The following is a 22,840-nucleotide window of genomic DNA, read 5'->3' on the forward strand; positions in this document are numbered from 1 at the left end:
TTAAAGTGTTGTCAATTTACGCAGAGCTTTACTATATTTATATATTATATACTGTACATTCACATCAGTCCCTGCCCTCAATCTAAGGTCCCTAACTCACATTCATTCATACATATACTAGGGCCAATTTAGACAGGAGACCATTAACCTACCAGCAAGTCTTTGGAGTGTGGGAGGAAACCGGAGTACCCGGAGGAAACTCAAACAGGAAGAACATGCAAAACTCGGTAGTGCAGGTAGTGCTGTAGTTTGTTTAAAAACTTCCTTTCCCCTTCCCTGTCCCGAGATGCATAAATAGAAATTACACACAAAGGCAATCTATCCTGAAGTAAAGCACTCCTGTTGGGAAGCCTCAAATCTAAGCTATATTCTAGTTCTGGGATTGTGAAGATACATCTTTTATTCTTTAGTATGCGTAATGTCAGTTTGGTAAAACTAGCATGTAGCTGACAGTGTCCATCTGAAACTTTTTACATCGGAGAAAAGCCGCACACCGAACAACAATAAGATATGAAGAACAGCCCCAGTTTCTCCCAATAGCCACGCCCCCTGATGCATTTTACCCCGCCCCTGGACCTTAGTCATAGGGATCAGGGGCGGGGTAAAATGCGTCAGACCATGGCTAGCGGCAGAAGCTAGGGCTGAGACAGCTCTTCAAATCTCTTATGCCCTGTACACACAGTCGGATTTTCCGAAGGAAAATGTGTGATAGGACCTTGCCTTTAAAGTCCGAACCTTTAAAGTTTTCCCCTTTTCTCCTATCTTCAAACTACGGATGTGGCAATAGGAGTTATTTCAGCATTTACTAATCTGATGCCAAACTCTAAAGGTACTCAAATGTGAGTAATGCAATTCCTTAGCCACACAGCAATAATCTTATGCAGAGCATTTTATAACAAACACTAATGCCCTGTACACACGGTCGGATTTTCCGACGGAAAATGTGTGATAGGACCTTGTTGTCGGAAATTCCGACCGTGTGTGGGCTCCATCACACATTTTCCGACACACAAAGTTTGAGAGCAGGCTATAAAGTTTTCCGACAACAAAATCCGTTGTCGGAATTTCCGACCGTGTGTACACAAATCCGACGCACAAAGTGCCACGCATGCTCAGAATAAATAAAGAGATGAAAGCTATTGGCCACTGCCCCGTTTTATAGTCCCGACGTACGTGTTTTACGTCACCGCGTTCAGAACGATCGGATTTTCCGACAACTTTGTGTGACCGTGTGTATGCAAGACAAGTTTGAGCCAACATCCGTCGGAAAAAATCCTAGGATTTTGTTGTCGGAATGTCCGATCAATGTCCGACCGTGTGTACGGGGCATTACAGTGTACATTCGGAGCAGCAGTGTGCAGCATTTCTCTGTTGATTGCAGAGCTTTCTGGATAAGCATGCACACCAGCACCCTACCTCGCAGTGGAGCAGTTTAACTATGGTCCCAGCACTTGGAGCGGCGCTTCACCAAGTTCTTATGAGTGCATCGTTTTTACATATGAGTCTTGCTTTGCCACAGATTGCCTCTAAATTGTATCATGTTTAACATATACAGTAAATTTTTTTGTATTTATTTGGTGTACCTCTTCATGCCACTGCTATCATATTTATTTGATCTGTTATTTTTTTTTTTTTTTAGTGCCATCCTGACAGTGATCCATCAAATCCTCTCCTCCATGCCCAGTTTATACGCATCAATGAGGCATATAAGGTGCTGAGCAAACAGTCTTCCCGCAAGGAATATGATCAGATCTTAGAAGCTTTACGGAGAAATGGCCCGGTTTATAGAGCCCAAAGTCCGTATAAGAGCTCCAGCAGAGCAGATAGCACAACACACACTAATAGAAAAGAAGAGACTTATGACTGGTAATATATCCTTCCTATTCTCATTTATGTCACTTTGTAATTATACAGTGCCTTGAAAAAGTATTCATGCCCCTTGAAATTTTCCACATTTTGTCATGTTACAACCAAAAACATAAATGTATTTTATTGGGATTTTATTGGATAGACCAACACAAAGTGGCACATAATTGTAAAGCGGAAGGAAAATTATAAATGGTTTTCAACACTTTTTACAAATAAATATATGAAAAGTGTGGCGTGCATTTGTATTCATCCCCCTTTACTCTGATACCCCTAACTAAAATCTAGTAGAACCAATTGCCTTCAGAAGTAACCTAATTATTAAATGAAGTCCACCTGTGTGTAATTTAATCTTAGTATAAATACAGCTGTTCTGTGAAGCCCTCAGAGGTTTGTTAGAGAACCTTAGTGAACAAATAGCATCATAAGGGCCAAGGAACACACCAGACAGGTCAGGGATAAAGTTGTGGAGACGTTTAAAGCAGGGTTAGGTTATAAAAAAAATATCCCAAGCTTTGAACATTTCACAAATCACTGTTCAATCCATAATCAGAAAATGGAAAGACTAAGGCACAATTGTAAACCTACCAAGACATGGCCGTCCACCTAAACAGACAGGCTGGACAAGGAGAGCATTAATCAGAGAAGCAGCCAAGAGGTCCATGGTAACTCTGGAGGAGCTGCAGAGATCCACAGCTCAGGTGGGAGAATCTGTCCACAGGACAACTATTAGTCGTGCTCTCCACAAATCTGGCCTATGGAAGAGTGGCAAGAAGAAAGCTATTGTTGAAAGAAAGCCATAAGATGTCCCATTTTCAGTTTGCAAGAAGCCATGTGGGGGACACAGACAATGTGGAAGAAGGTGCTCTGGTCAGATGAGACTTAAATTAAACTTTTTGGCCTAAAATCAAAATGCTATGTGTGGCGGAAAACTAACACTGCACATCACCCTGAACACACCACCCCCACTATGAAACATGGTGGTGGCAGCATCATGTTCTGGGGCTGCTTTTCTTTAGCAGGGACAGGGAAGCTGGTCACATTTGATGGGAAGATGGCTTAAGCAAAATACAGGGCAATCTTAGAAGAAAACCTGTTGGGCTTAGACCCCTTTCACACTGGGGTGGTGTGGGTGCTAGCGGCATTGCTTTTACCGCTGTTAAAGCAGCACTTTTCGGCCACTAGTGGGGTGCTTTAACCCCCGCTAGCGGCAGAGGAAAGAGTTAATAGTGCCCGTTTTGCGGCGCTGCCGAAGCGCTTTGCAGGCGCTTCGGCAGCACTGACCATTCATTTCAATAGGCAGGGTCTGTGGAGGAGCGGTGTATACACCGCTCCCGCACCACCCCAAAGATGCTGCTTGCAAAAGCGCTCCAGTGTGAAAGGGGTCTTAAAGTACACGGGACGTTTTAAAACCTCCCCTGAATGATTTAACTTGACAGATAGCAAACAACGTTTAAAAACTTCAGTTTTGTCGCGTTTAGCCGCGTCTGCGTTAAGGAGCGGTTTTTAAAAATGTAAATTTTTTTTTTTTTTTAAATAGTCAAAAATGTATCTCCATTAAAAACACCTGTAAAAGAAACGCGGCTAAACACGAGTTACCGCATTTACGCAGGTTTGCAAGCTGTTACAGGCATTTGGCGTTTCAAAAGCCTCTGAACATCTGTCCTGAACGCATTTTTTTGCTTTCCAAAAGCAAAGTACATAAATGACCCTGTGTACATGTACTGATAAGATAACATAGAGGAAAGTTCAGGGGCAGCTGAAAAAAACGCCCAAATGTTCCTAAATGTCCGTTTCCCAGCAGCAGTGTACATGAAGCCTAAAGCCTCGTATACACGATCGGATTTTCCACAGACAAAACTTTGGAATTTTGTCCGAAGGCGTGTGCCTGGATTTTGTCTTGCATACAAACGGCAAGGAATTGTCAGCCAACAAACACAAACGTAGTGACATACTACGTGGTTTTTCAGCTCTTTAGCACCACCCTTTGGGCTCCTTCTGCTAATTTCATGTTAGTAGAAGTTTGGTGAGTGTTGATTCGCGCTTTTCATTTTGCGCTTTTCATTTCACGCTTTTCAGTTCGTGCTTTTCAGTTCATTTCTGAATGGCCGTTCGTCAACCAGACATGTTGCAGAATCGGTGGAGATAACTTGTTATTTATTATTGGCCTTGGAGTTATTGCTTTGATCCCTAGTCCAGTCCAGTCCAGGAACAGGAGGAGGAGCATTTCTTTTTTGATTGAATAATGATTTTATTTGTTATATTTTCGCTATTTTTGGATGCATAGAATGTACTTTTTCGTTAAGTTCTATTGGCAGATAGCATGTCTAATTTTATTTTCTTTTTTTAATGCACAATAAAAAAATTGTGGAGATTAATACTTGACTTTGTGTTTTACTTCAAATGACAGTTTGGGAGTAGGCAGTTACATTTAAAAAAATAGAATGTAAAATTAACAAGGGACACCAACATAATTGTATCTTTGATCTTAAAAACTACGGGATAATGGTGTTGAGGTAACTTGCCCCCCCAAAAAAAAAAAAAAAAAAGCATAATAATATTATTCTTGATATCACTAGAAAATAAAAACCTTTTAAAATATGTTTGGCAGAACTCCATCAGTATCACCAGCAAAGCAACTTCATTATTATCCCAAGAGAATGTGCGCTGCATTTCGAGATTTCATAATTTGCCGCGTCACGAATGTGAAATCTCTATTACGAATGTTAGTTTACATGACCGTGTTTGTACTTTGGACTTTTGTCCAACAGGCTTGTGTACACACGCTCGGAAAATCCGACAACAGACATTTGTCCGCGGAAAATTTTAAAGACAATTGTCTGATGGAGCATACAAACGGTGGGATTTTCCACCAACAGCCTTTCATCACACAATTCCCGTCGGAAAATCCGATCGTGTGCACGAGGCTTTAGAGTCTGCAAAAGACTTGAGACTGGGGCGGAGGTTCACCTTCCAGCAGGACAACAACCCTAAACATACAGCCAGAGCTACAATGGTATAGTTTAGATCAAAGCATATTCATGTGTTAGAATGGCCCAGTCAAAGTCCAGACCTAAATCCAATTGAGAATCTGTGGCAAGACTTGAAAATTGCTGTTCACAGTCGCTCTCCATCCAATCTGACAGAGCTTGAGCTATTTTGCAAAGAAGAATGGGCAAAAATTTCACTCTCTAGATGTGCAAAGCTGGTAGAGACCCAAAAAAACTTGCAGTTGTAATTGCAGCGAAAGGTGTTTCTACAAAATACAAAGTATTGACTTTATCATTTTCCTTCCACTTCACAATTATGTACCACTAAGTGTTGGTCTATCACATAAAATCCCAATACAATACATTTTACACCTCATTTAAAGTCCCAATGACCACTGTTCTTTCTGTATGTTATACAATAGGAATGGAGGCCTGTCGCGGTGGTTGTGCCAGGTCACAATTTTCCTATCTATGCATCCATAGGAAACCATATTAAATGGACTGTAGTGTGTTTCTGCAAAATTGAAAATGCACTAAAAAATGCATAGGTATGAACCAGGCCTAAGTCATTAGTCTGGAACAAGCCAGGCTCATGATGACGTCCGCAGAGTTGCACATTTAAACCAAGTCCACAATGACAGCTGTCTTTGACCTGCAGTTTGTTTTGTTCTTTCACTCTCTATTTAAACTTTCTCTAATTTGACTCTCATTCTTTCCATGTGCTGTTAATGCTCCTTACTCTGTTCTTCCTTTCTTATCTTTAAGATGCTGTGATACCAGGAAATTCCTTGTCTCTTTGATATTGACACATAGGGGCAGAGAGAGGAATGCAATGTTATGCATAATGAGACTGGAGACAAGCTGTCAGCAATCATTTAATATAAAAATGCTGATTCCAGCTGCTCTATTTCTTTCACTCTTTATTGTTTTTTTTTCTATAAATGTTTGTTTCTGCCTAATTGTTTGTGTGTTTTATACATCATTGCTAATGGTCATCCTCTTTGTCTTTCCAAAACCTATTCAGGTCCACTAGAGACAGTGACAGTTGGTTTTGGTCGCAGTTTCCTCCACAGTCGGATTACAATGATTTTGCAAAGCAGAGACAAGAGCGCAATACACACATTGTTTGGGGTTGCATATTTATGGTTTTCTCAAGCATCTATCTACACTTCTTTGTTTTTAGGTAACTAAATGTTTCCATTTAACAGTAACATTTTAATTTATTGTATAATAAAACAGTGGCCCCCAACCTTTTTGGACCGGGGACTGGTTTCATGGAAGAACATTTTTGCCAAGGACCCGGGGTTGGGTTGGAACAGGGATTGATGGCGGTGTTGTCTGGGGAGTGGCTGGTCTTAGTACATTGTCATATATAATGAAATAGTTTAACTCACCATAATGCAGAATCAGTGGGAGCCCTGAGCTTGTCACTGCAGCCTGCCACTAGATGCAGCGTGTCACTTGCCACTGTCACCTGCCACCAGATGCAGCATGTCACCTGCCACGGTTGCCTGCCACCAGATGCAGCGCATCACTTGCCACCGTCACCTGCCACCAGATGCAGCGTCTCACTTGCCACCATCACCTGCCACCAGATGCAGCGTCTCACTTGCCACCGTTACCTGCCACCAGATGCAGCGTGTCACTTGCCACCGTCACCTTCCACCAGATGCAGCATGTCACTTGCCACCGTCGCCTGCCACCAGATGCAGAGTGTCACTTGCCACTATCACCTGCCACCAGATACAGAGTGTCTACTGCCCTTGTCGACTGCCACCAGATGCAGCATGTCACTTGTCGCCGTCCTCTACCACCAGATGCAGCGTGTCATTTGCCATTGTTGCCTGCCACTAGATGCAGCTAGTCACTTGCAACGTCATTTACCACCTTCACCTGCCACCAGATGCAGTTTTCTTTGTACAGTGTATGAGCAGAGGAGAACAGTACCCTCCCTGTGTGTCCCTAGGTATTGGCACTGTCCCGCCCATGAAATCCTGTATCCCCTGTGTGGTTCCAGGGATTGGCACTATTAGTTGCCTGGCATTTATGGAGTTATGTGCTTTCAGGGAAATCTTCGGCTCGAGCCAGCACATGCGGAATAGCTGAAGGGATACAGGAGGCAGTGCGGCCTGGTGTCTGACAGGCCACGGATCGGTACCAGTCTGCGGCCCAGGGGTTGGGGACCCCTGTATTAAAGGATATCTAAACACAAAAAAATGTAATCTATTGCAGCTGACCAGCCCTTAGATGCGGTGGCTGCGTTCATTTTCTTTTTTTCAGGCCAAGTAAATTTTTTGGAAATACAGTAAATACAGCACTGATTCTGGTAAAATGCAGTATCCTTGTAACTAAAATCTTGCTCACATGGGCAGCAGCCCTTTGCACCCATCTGAAAAGCAATCTGCAGTGGATTTTTCAGAGGGCAGCTGGGAGGTGATATGTTTTAACCCTGAAAAGGTCACACCATCGTGCTACAACTGTGTGTATTGCAGGTGGTTGCAGCACAGCACCATTCACTTGAATAGGCCGTGTTTTGGGGCACTACTGCCTGACGAACGTGGCAGTGGGTTCAATTACTGTCAAAGTATGTGTGCAGCCCTAAACGGCTGCATGTTCTTCTTTAGGTAGGCAGTCAGGGGTCACCTGTTTTTACCACTCGGTGAGCAAGGCCTTACCGTGTTCTGAACTAAAATGTTAAATAATGTTAGCTTTCAAAGTTATCCCCTGGGAATTACACAACCCTTCCCCATTTTGTTATAGAGATGAGCAGATGAGGGAAGCTGCTACAGTAAAATCTTACAATGGATTTAATTAGAGTGTGATTTTTTTTCCCCTAAATTTCACCAACTGACGAAAAACCACAAGTGATCCATTTTTGGGATTGCAGAGGACCACAACATGCCTGCACTGTGATGCTCTGCCCTGCATTTATGTTTGCTGCTACCACATAGTGGTTGTTGTGCTATTCACATTGAATGGCACCATAACTCAGTATGTGCATTGCAGTTACATGCAGTGAAAACCTATTTTACAATGCATTACTGCAACAAACAAGTCTAAATGGGTCCCCCAAATTTTTTGAAATGGCACCTTCCACTGATTGCTTTGCAGCTCCATGCTTTGTTATTTCTCCTGAAACAGGCTGGAAATTGTTCTCCTGCTTCTGTTAAGAGAGTGATTCAATAACTTCATGTGACAAAGTCTTTTTTATGTTTGTTACTTGAGGGCTGGCATGGATTTGAAGATTAGGGTTAGTGTTAGGTAAACGCTGGAGTTAGGAAAGGGTAAGGCTTACAGTTAGTTTCTGGGGCTACCAATAAACCAAGTATGAAGACAAGGAGTTGTGACTTCACTTGCTGCATATTTGTTTCAGGTTGCTAACTAAAGATGTACTGAAGCCATAGGCAGCAACGCAACCAACATTTTCAGAAGTATGTCAAGAAAGGTGGCCTCCATATTCCTTTAAGGCTAGGTTAATTATTTAAGGCCATTTTATAAACATTTGTTTACTAAAATGAGTCCAATAGAGAGACATCCCTAAGTCTTTTTATAGTAATAAACTTTCTTAAATTAACAGAAGTGAAGACACCAGAACATTGGCATATCTTGAAGTCAGTGGGCCCATGTGCAAGATTAAAAGTGGGCCTTAGGCATTGATAAGAAAAAAAATGTGTTGCGCTGCATGCGGTGCCACGATAAGTGGGTGTGGTGTAAATTGGGCTAAATATTGGTCGTGACTTAAAGGAGGTGTGGTTAAATAGAGTCTGAAATGACTTACATTGCAGTGCAGTGCAGTGCAGAATGTGGTAATGTTAAATAGGGAATGTACAGTACGGAGTGTACGACGGTAGGTAGTATGTGCAGGAGAGGGGTGTGGAGCATATGGCAATGGGTGGTATGGGGACTTGTAGTTTTGCAACAGCTGACTCCTGCACTCAGGGCTGCTCTCATTCCAGAAGATCTGTGAAAGTGTGCTTTAGATTATTCTTTCCTGTAACCTGGTCCCAAATAGTCAGCATCAGCAATGCTTCGCTCCTACATTTCTGGGCTGAAAATTAAGAGCAACAGAGTACGGTTCTTCAAAGTGATGTGACAACTTACCTTATTGATCTACCTACTCAAGCCTCCATGTATGACCACTGTGAGTGGTGAAAGCCTTGTCTGACCCATCTGTTAGTTCAGGGGTCCATTGATTGAGGTGAGCGGTTTGGCTTACTGGTGGTGGAATCACGGATCTGCATTGCCCCTTATGAATATTTGAGAGCACCCTCACTACCGTAGAGGAGACTACTTTCTGTTTACTCTTCTTTTCTTATCATCCACATTTAAGGGGACTTTCATTATTTATGCCATGAGCAATGTGTTAGTCTGCAGATTTTATCCATAGCGCTGCACTGTTATTTGTATAGTGGGTGGTATGTGCAGGATGGTGACAGTAAGGTAGTGGATGGTGTCAGTAGTTTTTTGTTTATATTATTTTATTTTCTATTATTTTTACAGTTTTATTTTTTTTTATATTTTTTTTCACAGTGCTTTGGGGGGCAGTGGACGGTGTCAATAGGTTTTTAATTTTTGTTAATTTTTTTTTATTTTTCTCCACAATGCTTTTTTTTTGGGGGGGGGGGCAGTGTCAGTTTTAAATTTGATTTATATTTTTTTACAATTTAATCCTATAATATTTTTTTACAATTTTTTTTTATCAGCCCTATTAGGGGGCTTTGGTGATATATCAGGGGTCTAAACAGACCCCTGACATCCCCCCTCTGAGACAGAGAAAGGGACTGAGGACACAGATTCCCCAGTCCCTTTGTCTGCAGCTTCAGTTGCACTGAAGACGAATGAACAGGGGACAAAGGCTCCTGTTCATTCATAAACTGAAGCATTGTAAACACAGTGATCACTGACTCTGCTTATTCAGAAAAGGAAGGGGTCGGTAAATTACATATTTACTGTCCCCTTCCTCTGCTCTCCACCCTGACAGATCCCCCACAGCAGCTGGCGGGAGAGGAGGGAAGCCGGGAGTGCTGCATGGGGATGGGGGGGGCTGAGGAGCACACTGGGAAGCCCAGAAAGGAAGGGCAATCAGATGGATGGTCTGGGATGATCAGTGCAGGGTGGGGGCAGTTACAAGCACCAATCTCCCTATATGGCTTTCAATGAAGCAGCTGAGAAAATTGAGTACTGTCCGTGATACTTTTTTTATTTGCACTAACATACAATTTTTCAGGACAAGCTTTCGGGGTATGTCCCCTTCTTCAAGGTCCAAGCAGTACTGATTCACAAATTTTTAAGCAGAATGTTAAAGAAGAAAAAAAAAAAAAAAAAAATGAAGCAGCTGAAAGCCACGTGAGGGAGAGGAGGAGAAACGATTTCAGCTGCTTCATTGAAAGCCATACAGGGAGATCGGTGCTTGTAACTGCCCGCACCGCCTCATTGATTACCCATGGATGATACGCCACTGTGCCAGAAAGTAGTGGCACACTTGCTTGAGTGTTCTAGTCACATTGTGTAATCAAAGCCAGGTAATTAGATTGTATGTGATTATTTCATCATGTACTTGCTACTAAGATCCTAATGAATACAGCACGTCTTCAGCACATACTCTTATATGTTGATTTTAGGCACAAAACTTTCTTAAGGCCTATGCCTAACTGTGATATTATGTTAATATCACAGTACAACTATTAACATTAAAAATATGGTCTAGAGTATATGACATCTAGGAGCCATAAAGTAGCGGCAAAGTCTTATGTAGATTATTGCAATTTTCACCTTAGCTTAACATTAACATGAACTTATTGCACACCTATTATAGATCATTTATCCTGAAATGATAACATAAAACTATGTTAACGGTTGCTGAGATAGATATTTAAAGAGTAAAAGAGGGGCTGACGTACATAAGGTTCTGGAAGAAAATTGTGTTTCATGTTTCCACCAGTAGACAGTTATATGATTAGTACATAAACAATCTAAATGAATGGGGGATCATCAGTATTTATTCATGGCTGATGATTTGCCAACAGTGCCCAAAAGTGAGTCCCTTATGTCCTTTTGGCAGAAACCTTGTGGTTAATGCTGCTTCCTCAGTCTTCAGAAGTCTTCAAGGTGCTTTAATGCATCCATTTTCAAGTGAATCTGATGTGAACAAGCCATAAGAAGAATTACAGTAAGGTAATATTTGCCATTCTAACCAGTTTATTTATTGCCTTGCTTTGGTGTCTCGAGGTTATGGGGTTTATTTACTAAAACTGGAGAGAGCAAACTCTGGTTCAGCTGTGCATGATAGCCAATCAGCTTCTAATTTCATTCATTCTAACATGTGTATTTAAACTTTGAAAAAATAACATGGAAGCTGATTGGTTTCTATGCAGAGCTGCACCAGATTTTGCACTCTCCAGTTTTAGAAACTCAACCCTTATTCACCGTATTCACACTGCGTTATTAAATCAATGCAAAGCTTATTATCGGAAGTTAGCAGGTTCCTGTATTAAGATTTCTGGAACAATATGTGATGCACAGAGTGTCAAGTTCAGCTATTTTGAAAGGAAAATTTCATTTTCTGTGTTGCAGCACATTAAGAGACATTCGTAATAAGGAAATGGAAGAACAGCAGAAGAAGATTTTGGATTTCTATAATAAAACAAAGGAGACTGCCCAGTAAGTATGAAGTGACTGATGGTCTTAAAGGGCTTTTTCCCCCTACAATCTTAGTAATGGGTAAGAATGAGAAAATGTAATTGAAACTTGACAAGAAAAGAGCCCATCGCACCCTTCTGGGAGAGAGGCGTTTAGCCTCAGACAAGAATGTGAGATTCTTATGGTCAGTAAGAGTGAAAACCGTCACAGTGGTACCTTCGAGGAGATCTCTCCATTCTTTTGGGGCTAAAATGACCGCCAACAGCTCTCTGTCACCAATCTCTTAATTGCACTCTGCAGGTGACAATTTCTTGGAAAAGTAGCCACAAGGATTCATGGCGCTCCCAGAGGTAGGACGTTGAGACAGAAGGGCGCCAACACCAGTCTCAAAAGCATCAACCTCAAGGATAAAAGGTTACGTAAGATCAGGATGTGCCAACACAGGAGCAGAAAGAAAGGCAGCCTTGAGACTCTCAAACGCCCTAATGGACTCCGGAGACCAACTCTGTGGGTTACCGTCCTTTCTGGTCATATCAGTCAGGGGCTTGACCAGAGACGAGAAGTTACGAATAAACTTCCTATAATAGTTTAGGAGTGTCAAAAAACTAAAAAATTGGACTTTTAAGGCAGCAACCCAGCAGAGCGGTGCACTCCCAGATCCTTTGGTCATTTAACGTGGGAACTGCAGCTTACACAAGCTCTCCCCTTGCCTACAATCATTTGATGTTACATTTATCTCGGATGCCCCGGTCTCTGTCTGCTGCCAGTTTGATCTTTTTCAGAGACACCTCCACTTTTGATCGTTCTCAGCGATCCACTGACTAAACCCATCTTTGTGAATACTTTTTTGCCTTTTCATATTCAATCGAACCTCTAGCTCCTGAAGAAGCGTTCCTTGTCAACGTGAAACATGTAGAGCAATTGGAGAATACACCACTTTGGAATACCAGACCTGCAGTGCTCCTTCAATCCCTAACTCTCTAGGGGAAGTCTACCTTTTTCTTTTACCTGGAATTTATTGCACTGTTATGAGTATTAGAATTACTTAGGAGACTGCAGGATAGGATCCTCAATGGTGTCACTACATATGTTGTATGTCTATATCTGATGTGTTTTTAAATGTCCATGTCTACTCCCCATGTTCTTTGTAATAAATAAAATTCAACTTTTTTATATACCCTTTGTAGTCCATTACAGTTGTGCCTTAAAAGTCCCATTTTTTAGTTTTTTGACACTCCTAATACATTATCGGGGACGTTGGCACAAGTGACCATTAAGTACCTACAGAGTCACCCTGTATACTAGGTACTTCAGTACTAGGATCTCTTTTTTGCTATTCCTATAATAGTTGGCAAAGCCCAGGAAATGCTGCAGAGGACGTAAACCCACGGGTAGGGGCCACTGTAGGACTGCCGAAAGTTTCTCTGAGTCCATTGAAAAACCAGCAGTGGAAATAGCCCAGAAATTTAACCTGTTGACGATGGAACTCGCACTTCTCCAGTTTACAATAGAGATTGTTCTCTCTTAGTTTCTGAAGCACACGACAGACATCTGTGTGGTGGCTCTCCAGAGACTTGGAAAATATGAGGATATCATCGAGATAAACAACAACACATAACAGCAACGAATCTCAGGGGACATCGTTAATAAATTCCTGGGAAACTGCCGGGGCGTTACAAAGGCCAAAAGGCATTATGAGATACTTATAATGGCCTGTTCTGGTATTAAACGCAGTTTTCCACTCGTCATGAAAACCGTTGCTCCCTTGAGGCGGTCAAACAACTCCGTAATCAACAGAATTGGATAGGCATTCTTAATCGTGAAACGATTGAGAAAACTATAATCAATACAAGGTCTCAATTCACCACTCTTCTTCTTCACAAAGAAGAAACCAGCACCAGCAGGAGATGAGGATATGCGGATGAAACCTCGAGAAAGTACGTCTGCAGCATACTCCTCCATGGCCTTATCCTCCAAGACCGACAAAGGGTAAACCCGGCCACGAGGGGGTATGGCACCAGGTTGAAGGTCAATTGCGAAATCATACGACTGGTGTGGAGGCAAAATAACGGCTTGACCTTTGTCAAAAACATCGCTGAAATCGCGGTGCTCCTCCGGCAGGGAGGAGAGTGAAGAGGTGCACAGAACCTTGGATACCTTCTGGAAGCATGTCTCACTGCACTGTGGTGACCAGTAGAGAACCTTAGCACAGAGCCAATCAAAAGAGAGGTTGTGTCGTTGTAACAAAGGATAACCAATAACCAGCGAAAACTTAGGTGAGGAAATAACTTGGAATTGGATTATCTCATGGTGAAGAGCCCCTACGGCCATGGACAATGGAACCGTCTCATGAGTCACGTGGGCAGGCTGTAGAGGTTTCCCGTCAAGAGCCTCAATGGCAAGTGGAGTGTCATGCAGCTGCAGCGGAATCGTGTGCTTCAATACAAAGGCAGCATCAATGAACAGGCCTGCAGCCTCAGAGTATATTACAGCCTGTATCTCGACGGACGACTCAGCCCAAGAAAGGGTAACTGAAACCAGGGGCTTATCCTTCTGGATAACTGGGGATGAAACAACGCCACCTAAGGTCTAGTGTATAGTGTCCCTCGCGCTTGTCGGATGTGGAAATAGAAAATAGTTGCAAAGTGTCAAGGATAAAGAACGCATCAAAGGTGACTAATAATATTGCAGCAAAATTGGGGTGTTCACACACAACACTTGATGAAATGTAAAATATATAAAATGCGCAAAATCTTTATATATTTTACATTTCATCAAGTGTTGTGTGTGAACGCCACCTAAGGTCTGTCTGTGACAGGACCTTAAGGTTTGGGCGTTCCCTGGATGGGTAGGACAAGACTTCAAATAGTGACCTGCCTGGCCACAATAAAGGCACAATCTCTCCCTCCTCCTAAAGGTTTTCTCATCTGCAGAGAGACACGTGAAACCCAAGTGCACGGGTTCACCTTCACCGACCGACTCAGTACCAGGAGGCATGGGAGGTGAGGGACTGCAAAGCTCGGAGACAAACGTACAGGAGGCTTCCACAAGGGTTCCTTAAAAGAGTCTTTCTCTGAGTCTGGAGTCGATGAGGATGGCAAATGTGATCAACTTCTCCAGCTCAGTGGGTATATCTCGGGCTGCTATCTCATCCTTGTTCCACGCAACCTATGCTGCCAGAGTAAGGAATTCAATGGTGTAGTAGGCAACAGTTCTCGTACTCTGTTCGATGGACATGAGGCACTTGGCAGCAGAAGCGGAGTGTGCGGGAACGTCAAATACCCTTTTAAACGAAGCCACAAACTCAGGGTAGCTCAACACAACAGGTTTTTGCATCTCCCATAGAGGGTTTGCCCAGGCCAAGGCTCTCTCAGAAAGCAAAAATATCACAAAACCTACTTTGCTTCTGTCCATGGGAAACGCCTGGGGCAGCATCTCAAAGTATATCTCAACCTAGTTGAGGAAACCCTCTGCATTGGACTGGATCGCATCCAAATCGCTGGGGCAGCGAAGCGGAACCAGCCATACCTCTGTTAGAGATAATACACGAGGCGTGTGCCTGCAGCAGGGTCGGCCTGCAACATAGGTTGTACTGGGGCGACCACAGTGGGAGATTCCAGGTGAGCCGTGCGACTCAGGAGCGTTTGTAACGCCATGGCGAACTGATCCATGTGGTGATCCAGTTCATCCAATCTGGAAAAAATATTACCAACAAGTGGATTGACTGCATCATCTGAATTCATGGCCTTCGCCTACTGTCAGAAACCATGAAATCAGGCCGTGACAGAAGTACAGTTGAAATCACACTGGCTTGGCTGATGGATAGTCAGCCAAGCCAGAAGTCAAGGATCAACGTAGTGAAACAGCAAGCAGGATCTGGAGCCAGAAGGGATGTCAGCAAAGCAAGTCTTTAAACAAGAACACAGGAGATCGTCTCTGTGATGTTGACCAAGGTGAAGGCAGAGATCCTCTGAACTGGATGGCTTAAGACTGCTTACTGACGAACAGGATATCGTCAACAGCTGAGTAACTGTGGAGAGAGATGGGAGCTGGCAATTAGCCGACAGCTGAGGGGCCAGCTCGGAGAAGGAAGACTTGAGCCCAGCCCTGACATCATGAAACAGACGGAGACAGAAAATGCAGTAAAAATCACACCTTTTAATAAAATGGTAAAAATGGTACAACTATTAAACGTAGTCAAAATATAGCCAGGGTTCGGTAGCCAAATCAGGTAGTCAGAACAAGCCAGGAAATAATGGAGCCAGAGATCAGCGTAGTCAGAAGCAGCAGATAGGCTCAGGAACCAGAAGATATGTCAGCCAGGCAAGTCTTCAACAGGAACACAGCAGAGAGTCTCTAGATATGTTTGACCAGAGGCAGCAGACAGGATCAGGAACCAGAAGAGACGTCAGCCAGGCAAGTCTTCAACAGGAGCACAACAGAGAATCTCTAGATATTTTTGACCAAGGCGAAGTCAATTAATGAAATGAACCAGGCTGTTTAACCGCCTGCCGACCGCCGGCCGTCAATTGACGGCCAGGCGGCGCAGCTCTCGTTGCGGGCGGACGTCATATGACGTCCTCGCTTTCTTAGGCCACCAGGGGGCGCGCGCGCCCGCCGTGTCACTAGGCACCCGGTGCGCGTGCCCGGCGGCCGCAATGTCCGCCGGGCACCCGCGATTACCGGTAACACAGCAGGACAGTGGATCTGTGTGTGTAAACACACAGATCCACGGTCCTGTCAGAGGAGAGGAGACCGATGGTGTGTTCCCAGTACAGAGGAACACCGATCGGTCTCCTCCCCTAGTGAGTCCCCGCCCCCTACAGTTAGAATCACTCCCCTAGCAACACAGTTAACCCCTCGATCACCACCCAGTGTTAACCCCTTCACTGCCTGTCACATTTATACAGTAATCAATGCATTTTTATAGCACGGATCGCTGTATAAATGTGAATGGTCCCAAATATGTGTCAAAAGTGTCCGATGTGTCCGCCGCAATATCGCAGTCACAATAAAAATCGCAGATCGCCGCCATTACTAGTAAAAAAATTTAAAAAAATAAAAAATGTTATAAAACTATCCCCTATTTTGTAGACGCTATAACTTTTGCGCAAACCAATCTATATACGCTTATTGCGATTTTTTTTTTACCAAAAATATGTACAAGAATACATATTGGCCTAAACTAAAAAAAAATTTGTTTTAAAGAAAAAAAAATTGGATATTTATTATCGCAAAAGGTAAAAATTATTGTGTTTTTTTTAAAACTTGTCACTCTTCTTGTTTATAGCGCAAAAAATAAAAACCGCAGAGGTGATCAAATACCACTAAAAGAAAGCTCTATTTGTGGGGAAAAAATGATAACAATTTCATTTGGGTCGAGTGTTGTATGACCGCGAAATTGTCATTCAAAGTGCGACAGCGCTGAAAGCTGAAAAATGGCTTGGGCAGGAAGGGGGCGAAAATGCACTGTATTGAGGTGGTTAAATTGCCAGGAGGAGCCGGCTTTGGGTTGACTGACGAGCAGGAGTTGATCAACAGTTGAGCCACTGTGGAACGATGAGTAATGAGAACAGAAGATTTTAGTAATGAGAACGGTATCATTAACAGTAATACAGTAAACAGTACTCGGAATGGTCAGGGGTGGGTAGTGGGGTCCCCCAGGGTTCTGTGTGGGGACCAATCCTATTTAATTTGTTCATAAACAACCTGGAGGATGGGGTAAACAGTTCAATCTCTGTATTTGCAGACGATACTAAGCTAAACAGGGCAACAACTTCTCCACAGGATGTTGAAACCTTGCAAAAAGATCTAAACAAATTATTGGGGTGGGCAACTACATGGCAAATGAGGTTCAATATAGAAAAATTTAAAATAATGCATTTGGGTGGCAAAAATATGAATGCAATCTATACACTGGGGGGAAAACCTCTGGGGGAATCTAGGATGGAAAAGGACCTGGGGGTCCTAGTAGATGATAGGCTTAGCAATGGCATGCAATGCCAAGCTGCTGCTAACAAAGCAAACAGAATATTGGCATGCATTAAAAGGGGGATCAACTCCAGAGATAAAACGATAATTCTCCCACTCTACAAGACTCTGGTCCGGCCGCACCTAGAGTATGCTGTCCAGTTCTGGGCACCAGTCCTCAGGAAGGATGTACTGGAAATGGAGCGAGTACAAAGAAGGGCAACAAAGCTAATAAAGGGTCTGGAGGATCTTAGTTATGAGGAAAGGTTGCGAGCACTGAACTTATTCTCTCTGGAGAAGAGAGGCTTGAGAGGGGATACGATTTCAATCTATAAATACCATACTGGTGACCCCACATTAGGGATAAAACCTTTTCGCAGAAGGGAGTTTAACAAGACTCGTGGCCACTCATTAAAAATTAGAAGAAAAGAGACCTTAAACTAGGTAGAGGGTTCTTTACTGTAAGAGCGGCAAGGATGTGGAATTCCCTTCTACAGGCGGTGGTCTCAGCGGGGGGCATTGATAGTTTCAAGAAACTATGAGATAAGCACCCGAACGACCACAACATACAGGGATACACAATGTAATATTGACATATAATCACACACATAGGTTGGACTTGATGGACTTGTGTCTTTTTTCAACCTCACCTACTATGTAACTATGTGTTCTGGCAATTAACCGACAGCTGAGAAACCTGAGCACAGAGAAGGAGGGAATGAGAGCCCAGCCCTGACACCTATGCCTTGCCGATTGGCGAGTATGGGGTCTTTTCTTTCTCTGTAAGGCCCCTCTTACCATGTGTCCATTATTAATGTGTTACATTACCTTTTTGGTCATTTATTTTCAGATATATCTTACATACATCCACCCCTGAAGACCGAGTCACATAGATGTTATGTATACTCATGTATTTCATATTTAATGCAATCTTTAACCATTTGCAAAATTGTTTCGGCTTTGCCTTTGTTTATGCTACTCTTTCATGTGCGATTTATTTCTGCAATAAATGTTTTTACTGTATTTACATTTGTCAATTTCATCGGCCAATTGTGGACACCTCATACAAAGTCCCAAAGGACGATACCTATGGTTATTGTACTATTAGGGATGGAGGTGTGTGACTGATGACACCAGACCTTTATTTTATTTACCTGATATACATCCATTGTCAATCACATCGTCCAGTGATGCAGGTCCATGTCAGTCACGATGAACGATAGCTGCTGACCTGCACAAAAGAAAAAAAGAACACTAAGACTTGACCTATCCGGTCGCTTTCCTTGCTCCAAATTATATCTCCTATTCAGCCTGCCACTGAAGTAAATAAAGGGGCAGGGTCAACCATTGACGTCATTGACCTAATATGGAAATGTACATATTTGGTCAATATAAATCCTGTATAATAATAATAATAATAATAATGACACCATTCATTGTGATTGACGTTCATTGTGATTGACGTGGACTTGCATCGCTGGACAATGTAATGGACCATGGATTTACATTAGGGAGCATTTAAAAGAAAAATGTAATGAAAGGCTTGTGTTTTTATTTTAAATTGACGTCTTTTTTTGTGAATGAGTAGGGGTACTATGTTCCCCTTACTCATTAACATAAGAAGGGGACCAGTATCTTGGGGCCTCCTTATTGTTAAAGGAGTTTCCAGATTCTGATAAGCCCCCACAACCACCATGTCTGGGTTGTGGGGAAGAGGCCTTTGTCCTCATCAACATGGGGACCAGCTGCATGTTGAGGGCATGTGGTGTGGTATGGTTCATCCTGGTCTGGTATGTATTTGGGGACCCCATTACATTTGTTTTTGCATTTTTGGTGTTGGGTCCCCCTTAATATTCATACCAGATCTGAAGGGCCTGGTATGGATTGCGAGTAAACCCCTACGCTGTTTTTTTTTTTTTTGTTTTAAATAGTCCTGCTCTTTTGTTTACATTCACCTGTCAACTGGGAATCCCAAGTTAACATCTAAGGGAGCAGAGCAGGGATTAGTCACTGGTTGTTAGGATGCTGGCGGGTGCTGGCTGCTTAACAATCAGTATCCACGATAGCTGAAACTCCCACATTAGCAGTGGTAGGAATACCACTGCTAAGTGAATTCAGAAGTCTCCATCCCCTACAAAAAAAAAAATTGCATGAAGCATTAAAAATGCACTACAAAATCGCACTGGAAATCGGATCAAGTTGCAGCTGCACTAGTGTGAACCTAGCTTTAAAAGAAAGGCATCATAAGCATCATCAGATTGCCTTGTCCAAACACTTTCATCTGATGTCTATGGCCAGCTTTAGGCCTCTTATATGCCTCCGCAAGATTCCTGTTGCGAGAATCAGTGGATTCTTGCTGCTGGAATGACCAGGTCATGTGATCAGCAGCGTTCACATGTAGCCGAGCATAGAGTGGTTAGGGACAGATGTCTGGACAGTTACAGTATCTCACCTATTTTGTTCTGACCAGTGTTTGCACCAGTCAAGTAAGTTAGCTCATACAGTGTATTCGATCGTGATTACATGGTGCATTTAACTACTAGGGCATGCCATTTTTCTTCTAATGAAGCATAACATTTGCTTGTGGATAAAACAGCCAGATAATAACACATGTTCCTCCATGTACTGCAGGATGAATGGGATTAGCAAGCAACAAGAAATTCTAATACAGAGGCACGAAGAAAGGCTTAGGAAATTGTATGGATTCGATGCTGAAGCTAAGAAATAAGGGAGAACCAAAATGATCAACCTTTAACGTTTTCCTCAAAACATTATATATTTTATGAGCTTGTGGTGTAAATAAAAACACTAAAACAAAAGTGCTACATTTTATTTAATTGTCTTGATTAAGAATGTACAATAATAACTGGCCCACAAGTGTTTGGTTGCAGCCTTCTAACAAAAGTCGCCCTTTTATTGTGTCCTTCTGAATCATGTTCATCACACTTGAATTTCAGCAAGGGCTGTCATCTGCCTCCTGAGCTCCCCCTTTGTCATGTCTCACTTCTATTACCAGAGTAGGTTCTGCAATGCACACAATTTTCCCGAGGATGGCCAGGCTGGATCTTGTTCACACCTATAGACAGTCATGTGAAAAAGTAACTACAACCATGTTATTTTGTTCAGTTTTTCAACATATTTGAACAGGAAAACAATCTTAGTTTATATAGCGCCTACAGATAAAGGTAATCTACATTTAACCAATGACATATATAAGTGACACAGTGTATTCATTCTCATAATCTAAGTTAAATCATCACCCTACATTAACCACTTGCTGACTAGGCCTTTTCTGTAACTTTTTGTTTACAAGTTTAAATTAGTATTTTTTGCTAAAAAATTACTTAGAGCCCCCAAACAGCAGAGACCCTAGAGAATAAACTGGCGATTATTGCAATAATTTATGTCACACCGTATTTGCGCAGCAGTCTTTCAAACACAATTCTTTTGGAAAAAATACACTTTAGTGAATTAAACAAAAAACAAAACACTAAAGTTAGCCCAATTTTTTTGTATAATATGAAAGATGATGTTACGCAGAGAAAATAGATACCTAACATCTCATGCTTTAAAACTGAGCACGCTCGTGGAATGGCGACAAACTATGGTACTTAATCTCCATGGGCAATGATTTAAATTTTTTTACAGGTCACCTGTTTAGAGTTACAGAGAAGTTCTAGTGCTAAAATGATTGCTCTCGCTCTAACGTTCTCTGCGATACCTCACATGTGTGGTTTGAACACCATTTACATATGTGGACGCGACTTATGTATGCGTTCGTTTCTGCGCGTGAGCACGGAGGGATGGAGCGCTTTAATTTTTTTATTATTATTTTTTACTTTTTATTTTTACACTGTTCCCTTTATTTATTTATTTTTATTTTTGTTTTGACCACTTGTAATAGAAATAAGCATGACAGGTTCTCTTTATTGAGAGATCTGGGGTCAAAAAGACCACTAATCTCTCATTTACCTTTAAAAGTTAAAAGCAAAAAAAAAAATGACATTTTGAAAAAGAAAGAAAAATATTGTTTTGGCCCGAGAACCAGAAGTGATGTTGGAAGTCACTCCGGTCCTCCAAGGACATAGGGTCGAGTGGGGACCATCTTGCCCTCACTTGACTTCCTATATATCTATCAGAGGGATCGGATCACTTCCGGGTTTACCGACGGCTCCGGTAAGCACGAAAACAGCCAGAAAGTGGCGGAGGCACCTCTCCCGCCGCCTCTAGAAGTGATCCCGCTGCTGGGATCACTTTTATCAGACGCCGAATTACCTACAGAACAAAATGATACCGAGGTTATGGCAGCTAGCTGCGGCCAAAACAAATGTAGTTAACGTCAAAGTAATGATGTATATGTACTGTGGGCGGTCGGCAAGTGGTTTTAATGCAGGTTGAACATCCTGGTGTTCAGAGGAGATCAGAGATGGAATGATTTAGCCTTATAGCCAGTAACTTAGCTAGGATTTGGGCATAGGTGTTAAATAGAGGGACTGGCATAGTGACTCGTGGTATAGATGCTTTTTATGTGACTTACAATTATAACTATCAACGCTTCCCCTAAAAAGAGGGGGAATAAACTAAAATTAAACATGGTGTTATATGTCTATAATAGGCATGGGCCAACCACATCTTTAAAATTCCCATATCATTCAGCAGGTATCCTATCAAGACCAAGGTCTTAGGGGCAGAAAAGGAAGATATAGCTTGTTCAACTTCATGTATTTTAGTAGGGGCTTCTTTAACTCCTTGTGGCTTCACTGCAGCATGTTTTTTTTTTTTTTGTGGGGCTGCATAGGTGCCTGTGTTTGTGCTGGGAGAACGCTGTTTAGCACTCTTGCAGCCCTGACCGCTCTCTGTGTTGTACGATCAGCAACGGAGAGGATCAGCTCTTGATCACATGATCGCTTCGATAGCCTGTGATTGGTTATCACAGTGATTAGCAACTGTACAGCCTATGCAGGAAAAATAGAAGTATGGTAGGAAAACTTTTGTTTGAACTGTACTCTTTCTCCTCCTAAATAGAGGGAAAGATACATCGTATTGTTTTCTCCTTGCTAGAGAAAAAAAATGTAAACAACAAAGTCTGTTTAAAAAAAAAAAATAGAAAAAAAGGAAAATAAAGATAAAATAGCAAGATCAGCGCTTGATCTAGGTCAGGGTCAGTGTGTTTTAGGTAGGATTAAAAACCCAAAAAATTATTTAGTGCCAGTATCAGTAAGTCGGCCCAGAGATGATTAATTTTTCAAAGAATTCACCTCCGGAAGTTTTACCCCTTCCTGACCAGGCCATTTTTCCCGATACAGCACTGCATTATTTTAACTGACAATTGCGCGGTCATGCAACACTGTACCCAAACAAAATTGATGTCCTTT

General features: G+C 42.3%; 1 protein-coding gene across 2 annotated transcripts in view; it reads left to right on the forward strand.

The window, feature by feature from the left end:
• DNAJC4 (DnaJ heat shock protein family (Hsp40) member C4) overlaps positions 1-20,284 on the forward strand; it is a 56,253-nt gene extending 35,969 nt beyond the window's left edge. For both annotated transcript variants that reach the window (XM_073605363.1, XM_073605365.1), the window contains exons 4-7: positions 1,640-1,866; positions 5,881-6,039; positions 11,430-11,516; positions 20,097-20,284. In XM_073605363.1, coding sequence (XP_073461464.1) covers positions 1,640-1,866; positions 5,881-6,039; positions 11,430-11,516; positions 20,097-20,193 — 570 coding nt within the window. In that variant the 3' untranslated portion in view covers positions 20,194-20,284. The remainder of the gene's footprint in view (positions 1-1,639; positions 1,867-5,880; positions 6,040-11,429; positions 11,517-20,096) is intronic.
• The last annotated feature ends 2,556 nt before the right edge of the window (positions 20,285-22,840 follow it).

The sequence above is a fragment of the Aquarana catesbeiana genome, linkage group LG11 (genome assembly GCF_042186555.1).
Source record: "Aquarana catesbeiana isolate 2022-GZ linkage group LG11, ASM4218655v1, whole genome shotgun sequence".
Taxonomy (NCBI): domain Eukaryota; kingdom Metazoa; phylum Chordata; class Amphibia; order Anura; family Ranidae; genus Aquarana; species Aquarana catesbeiana.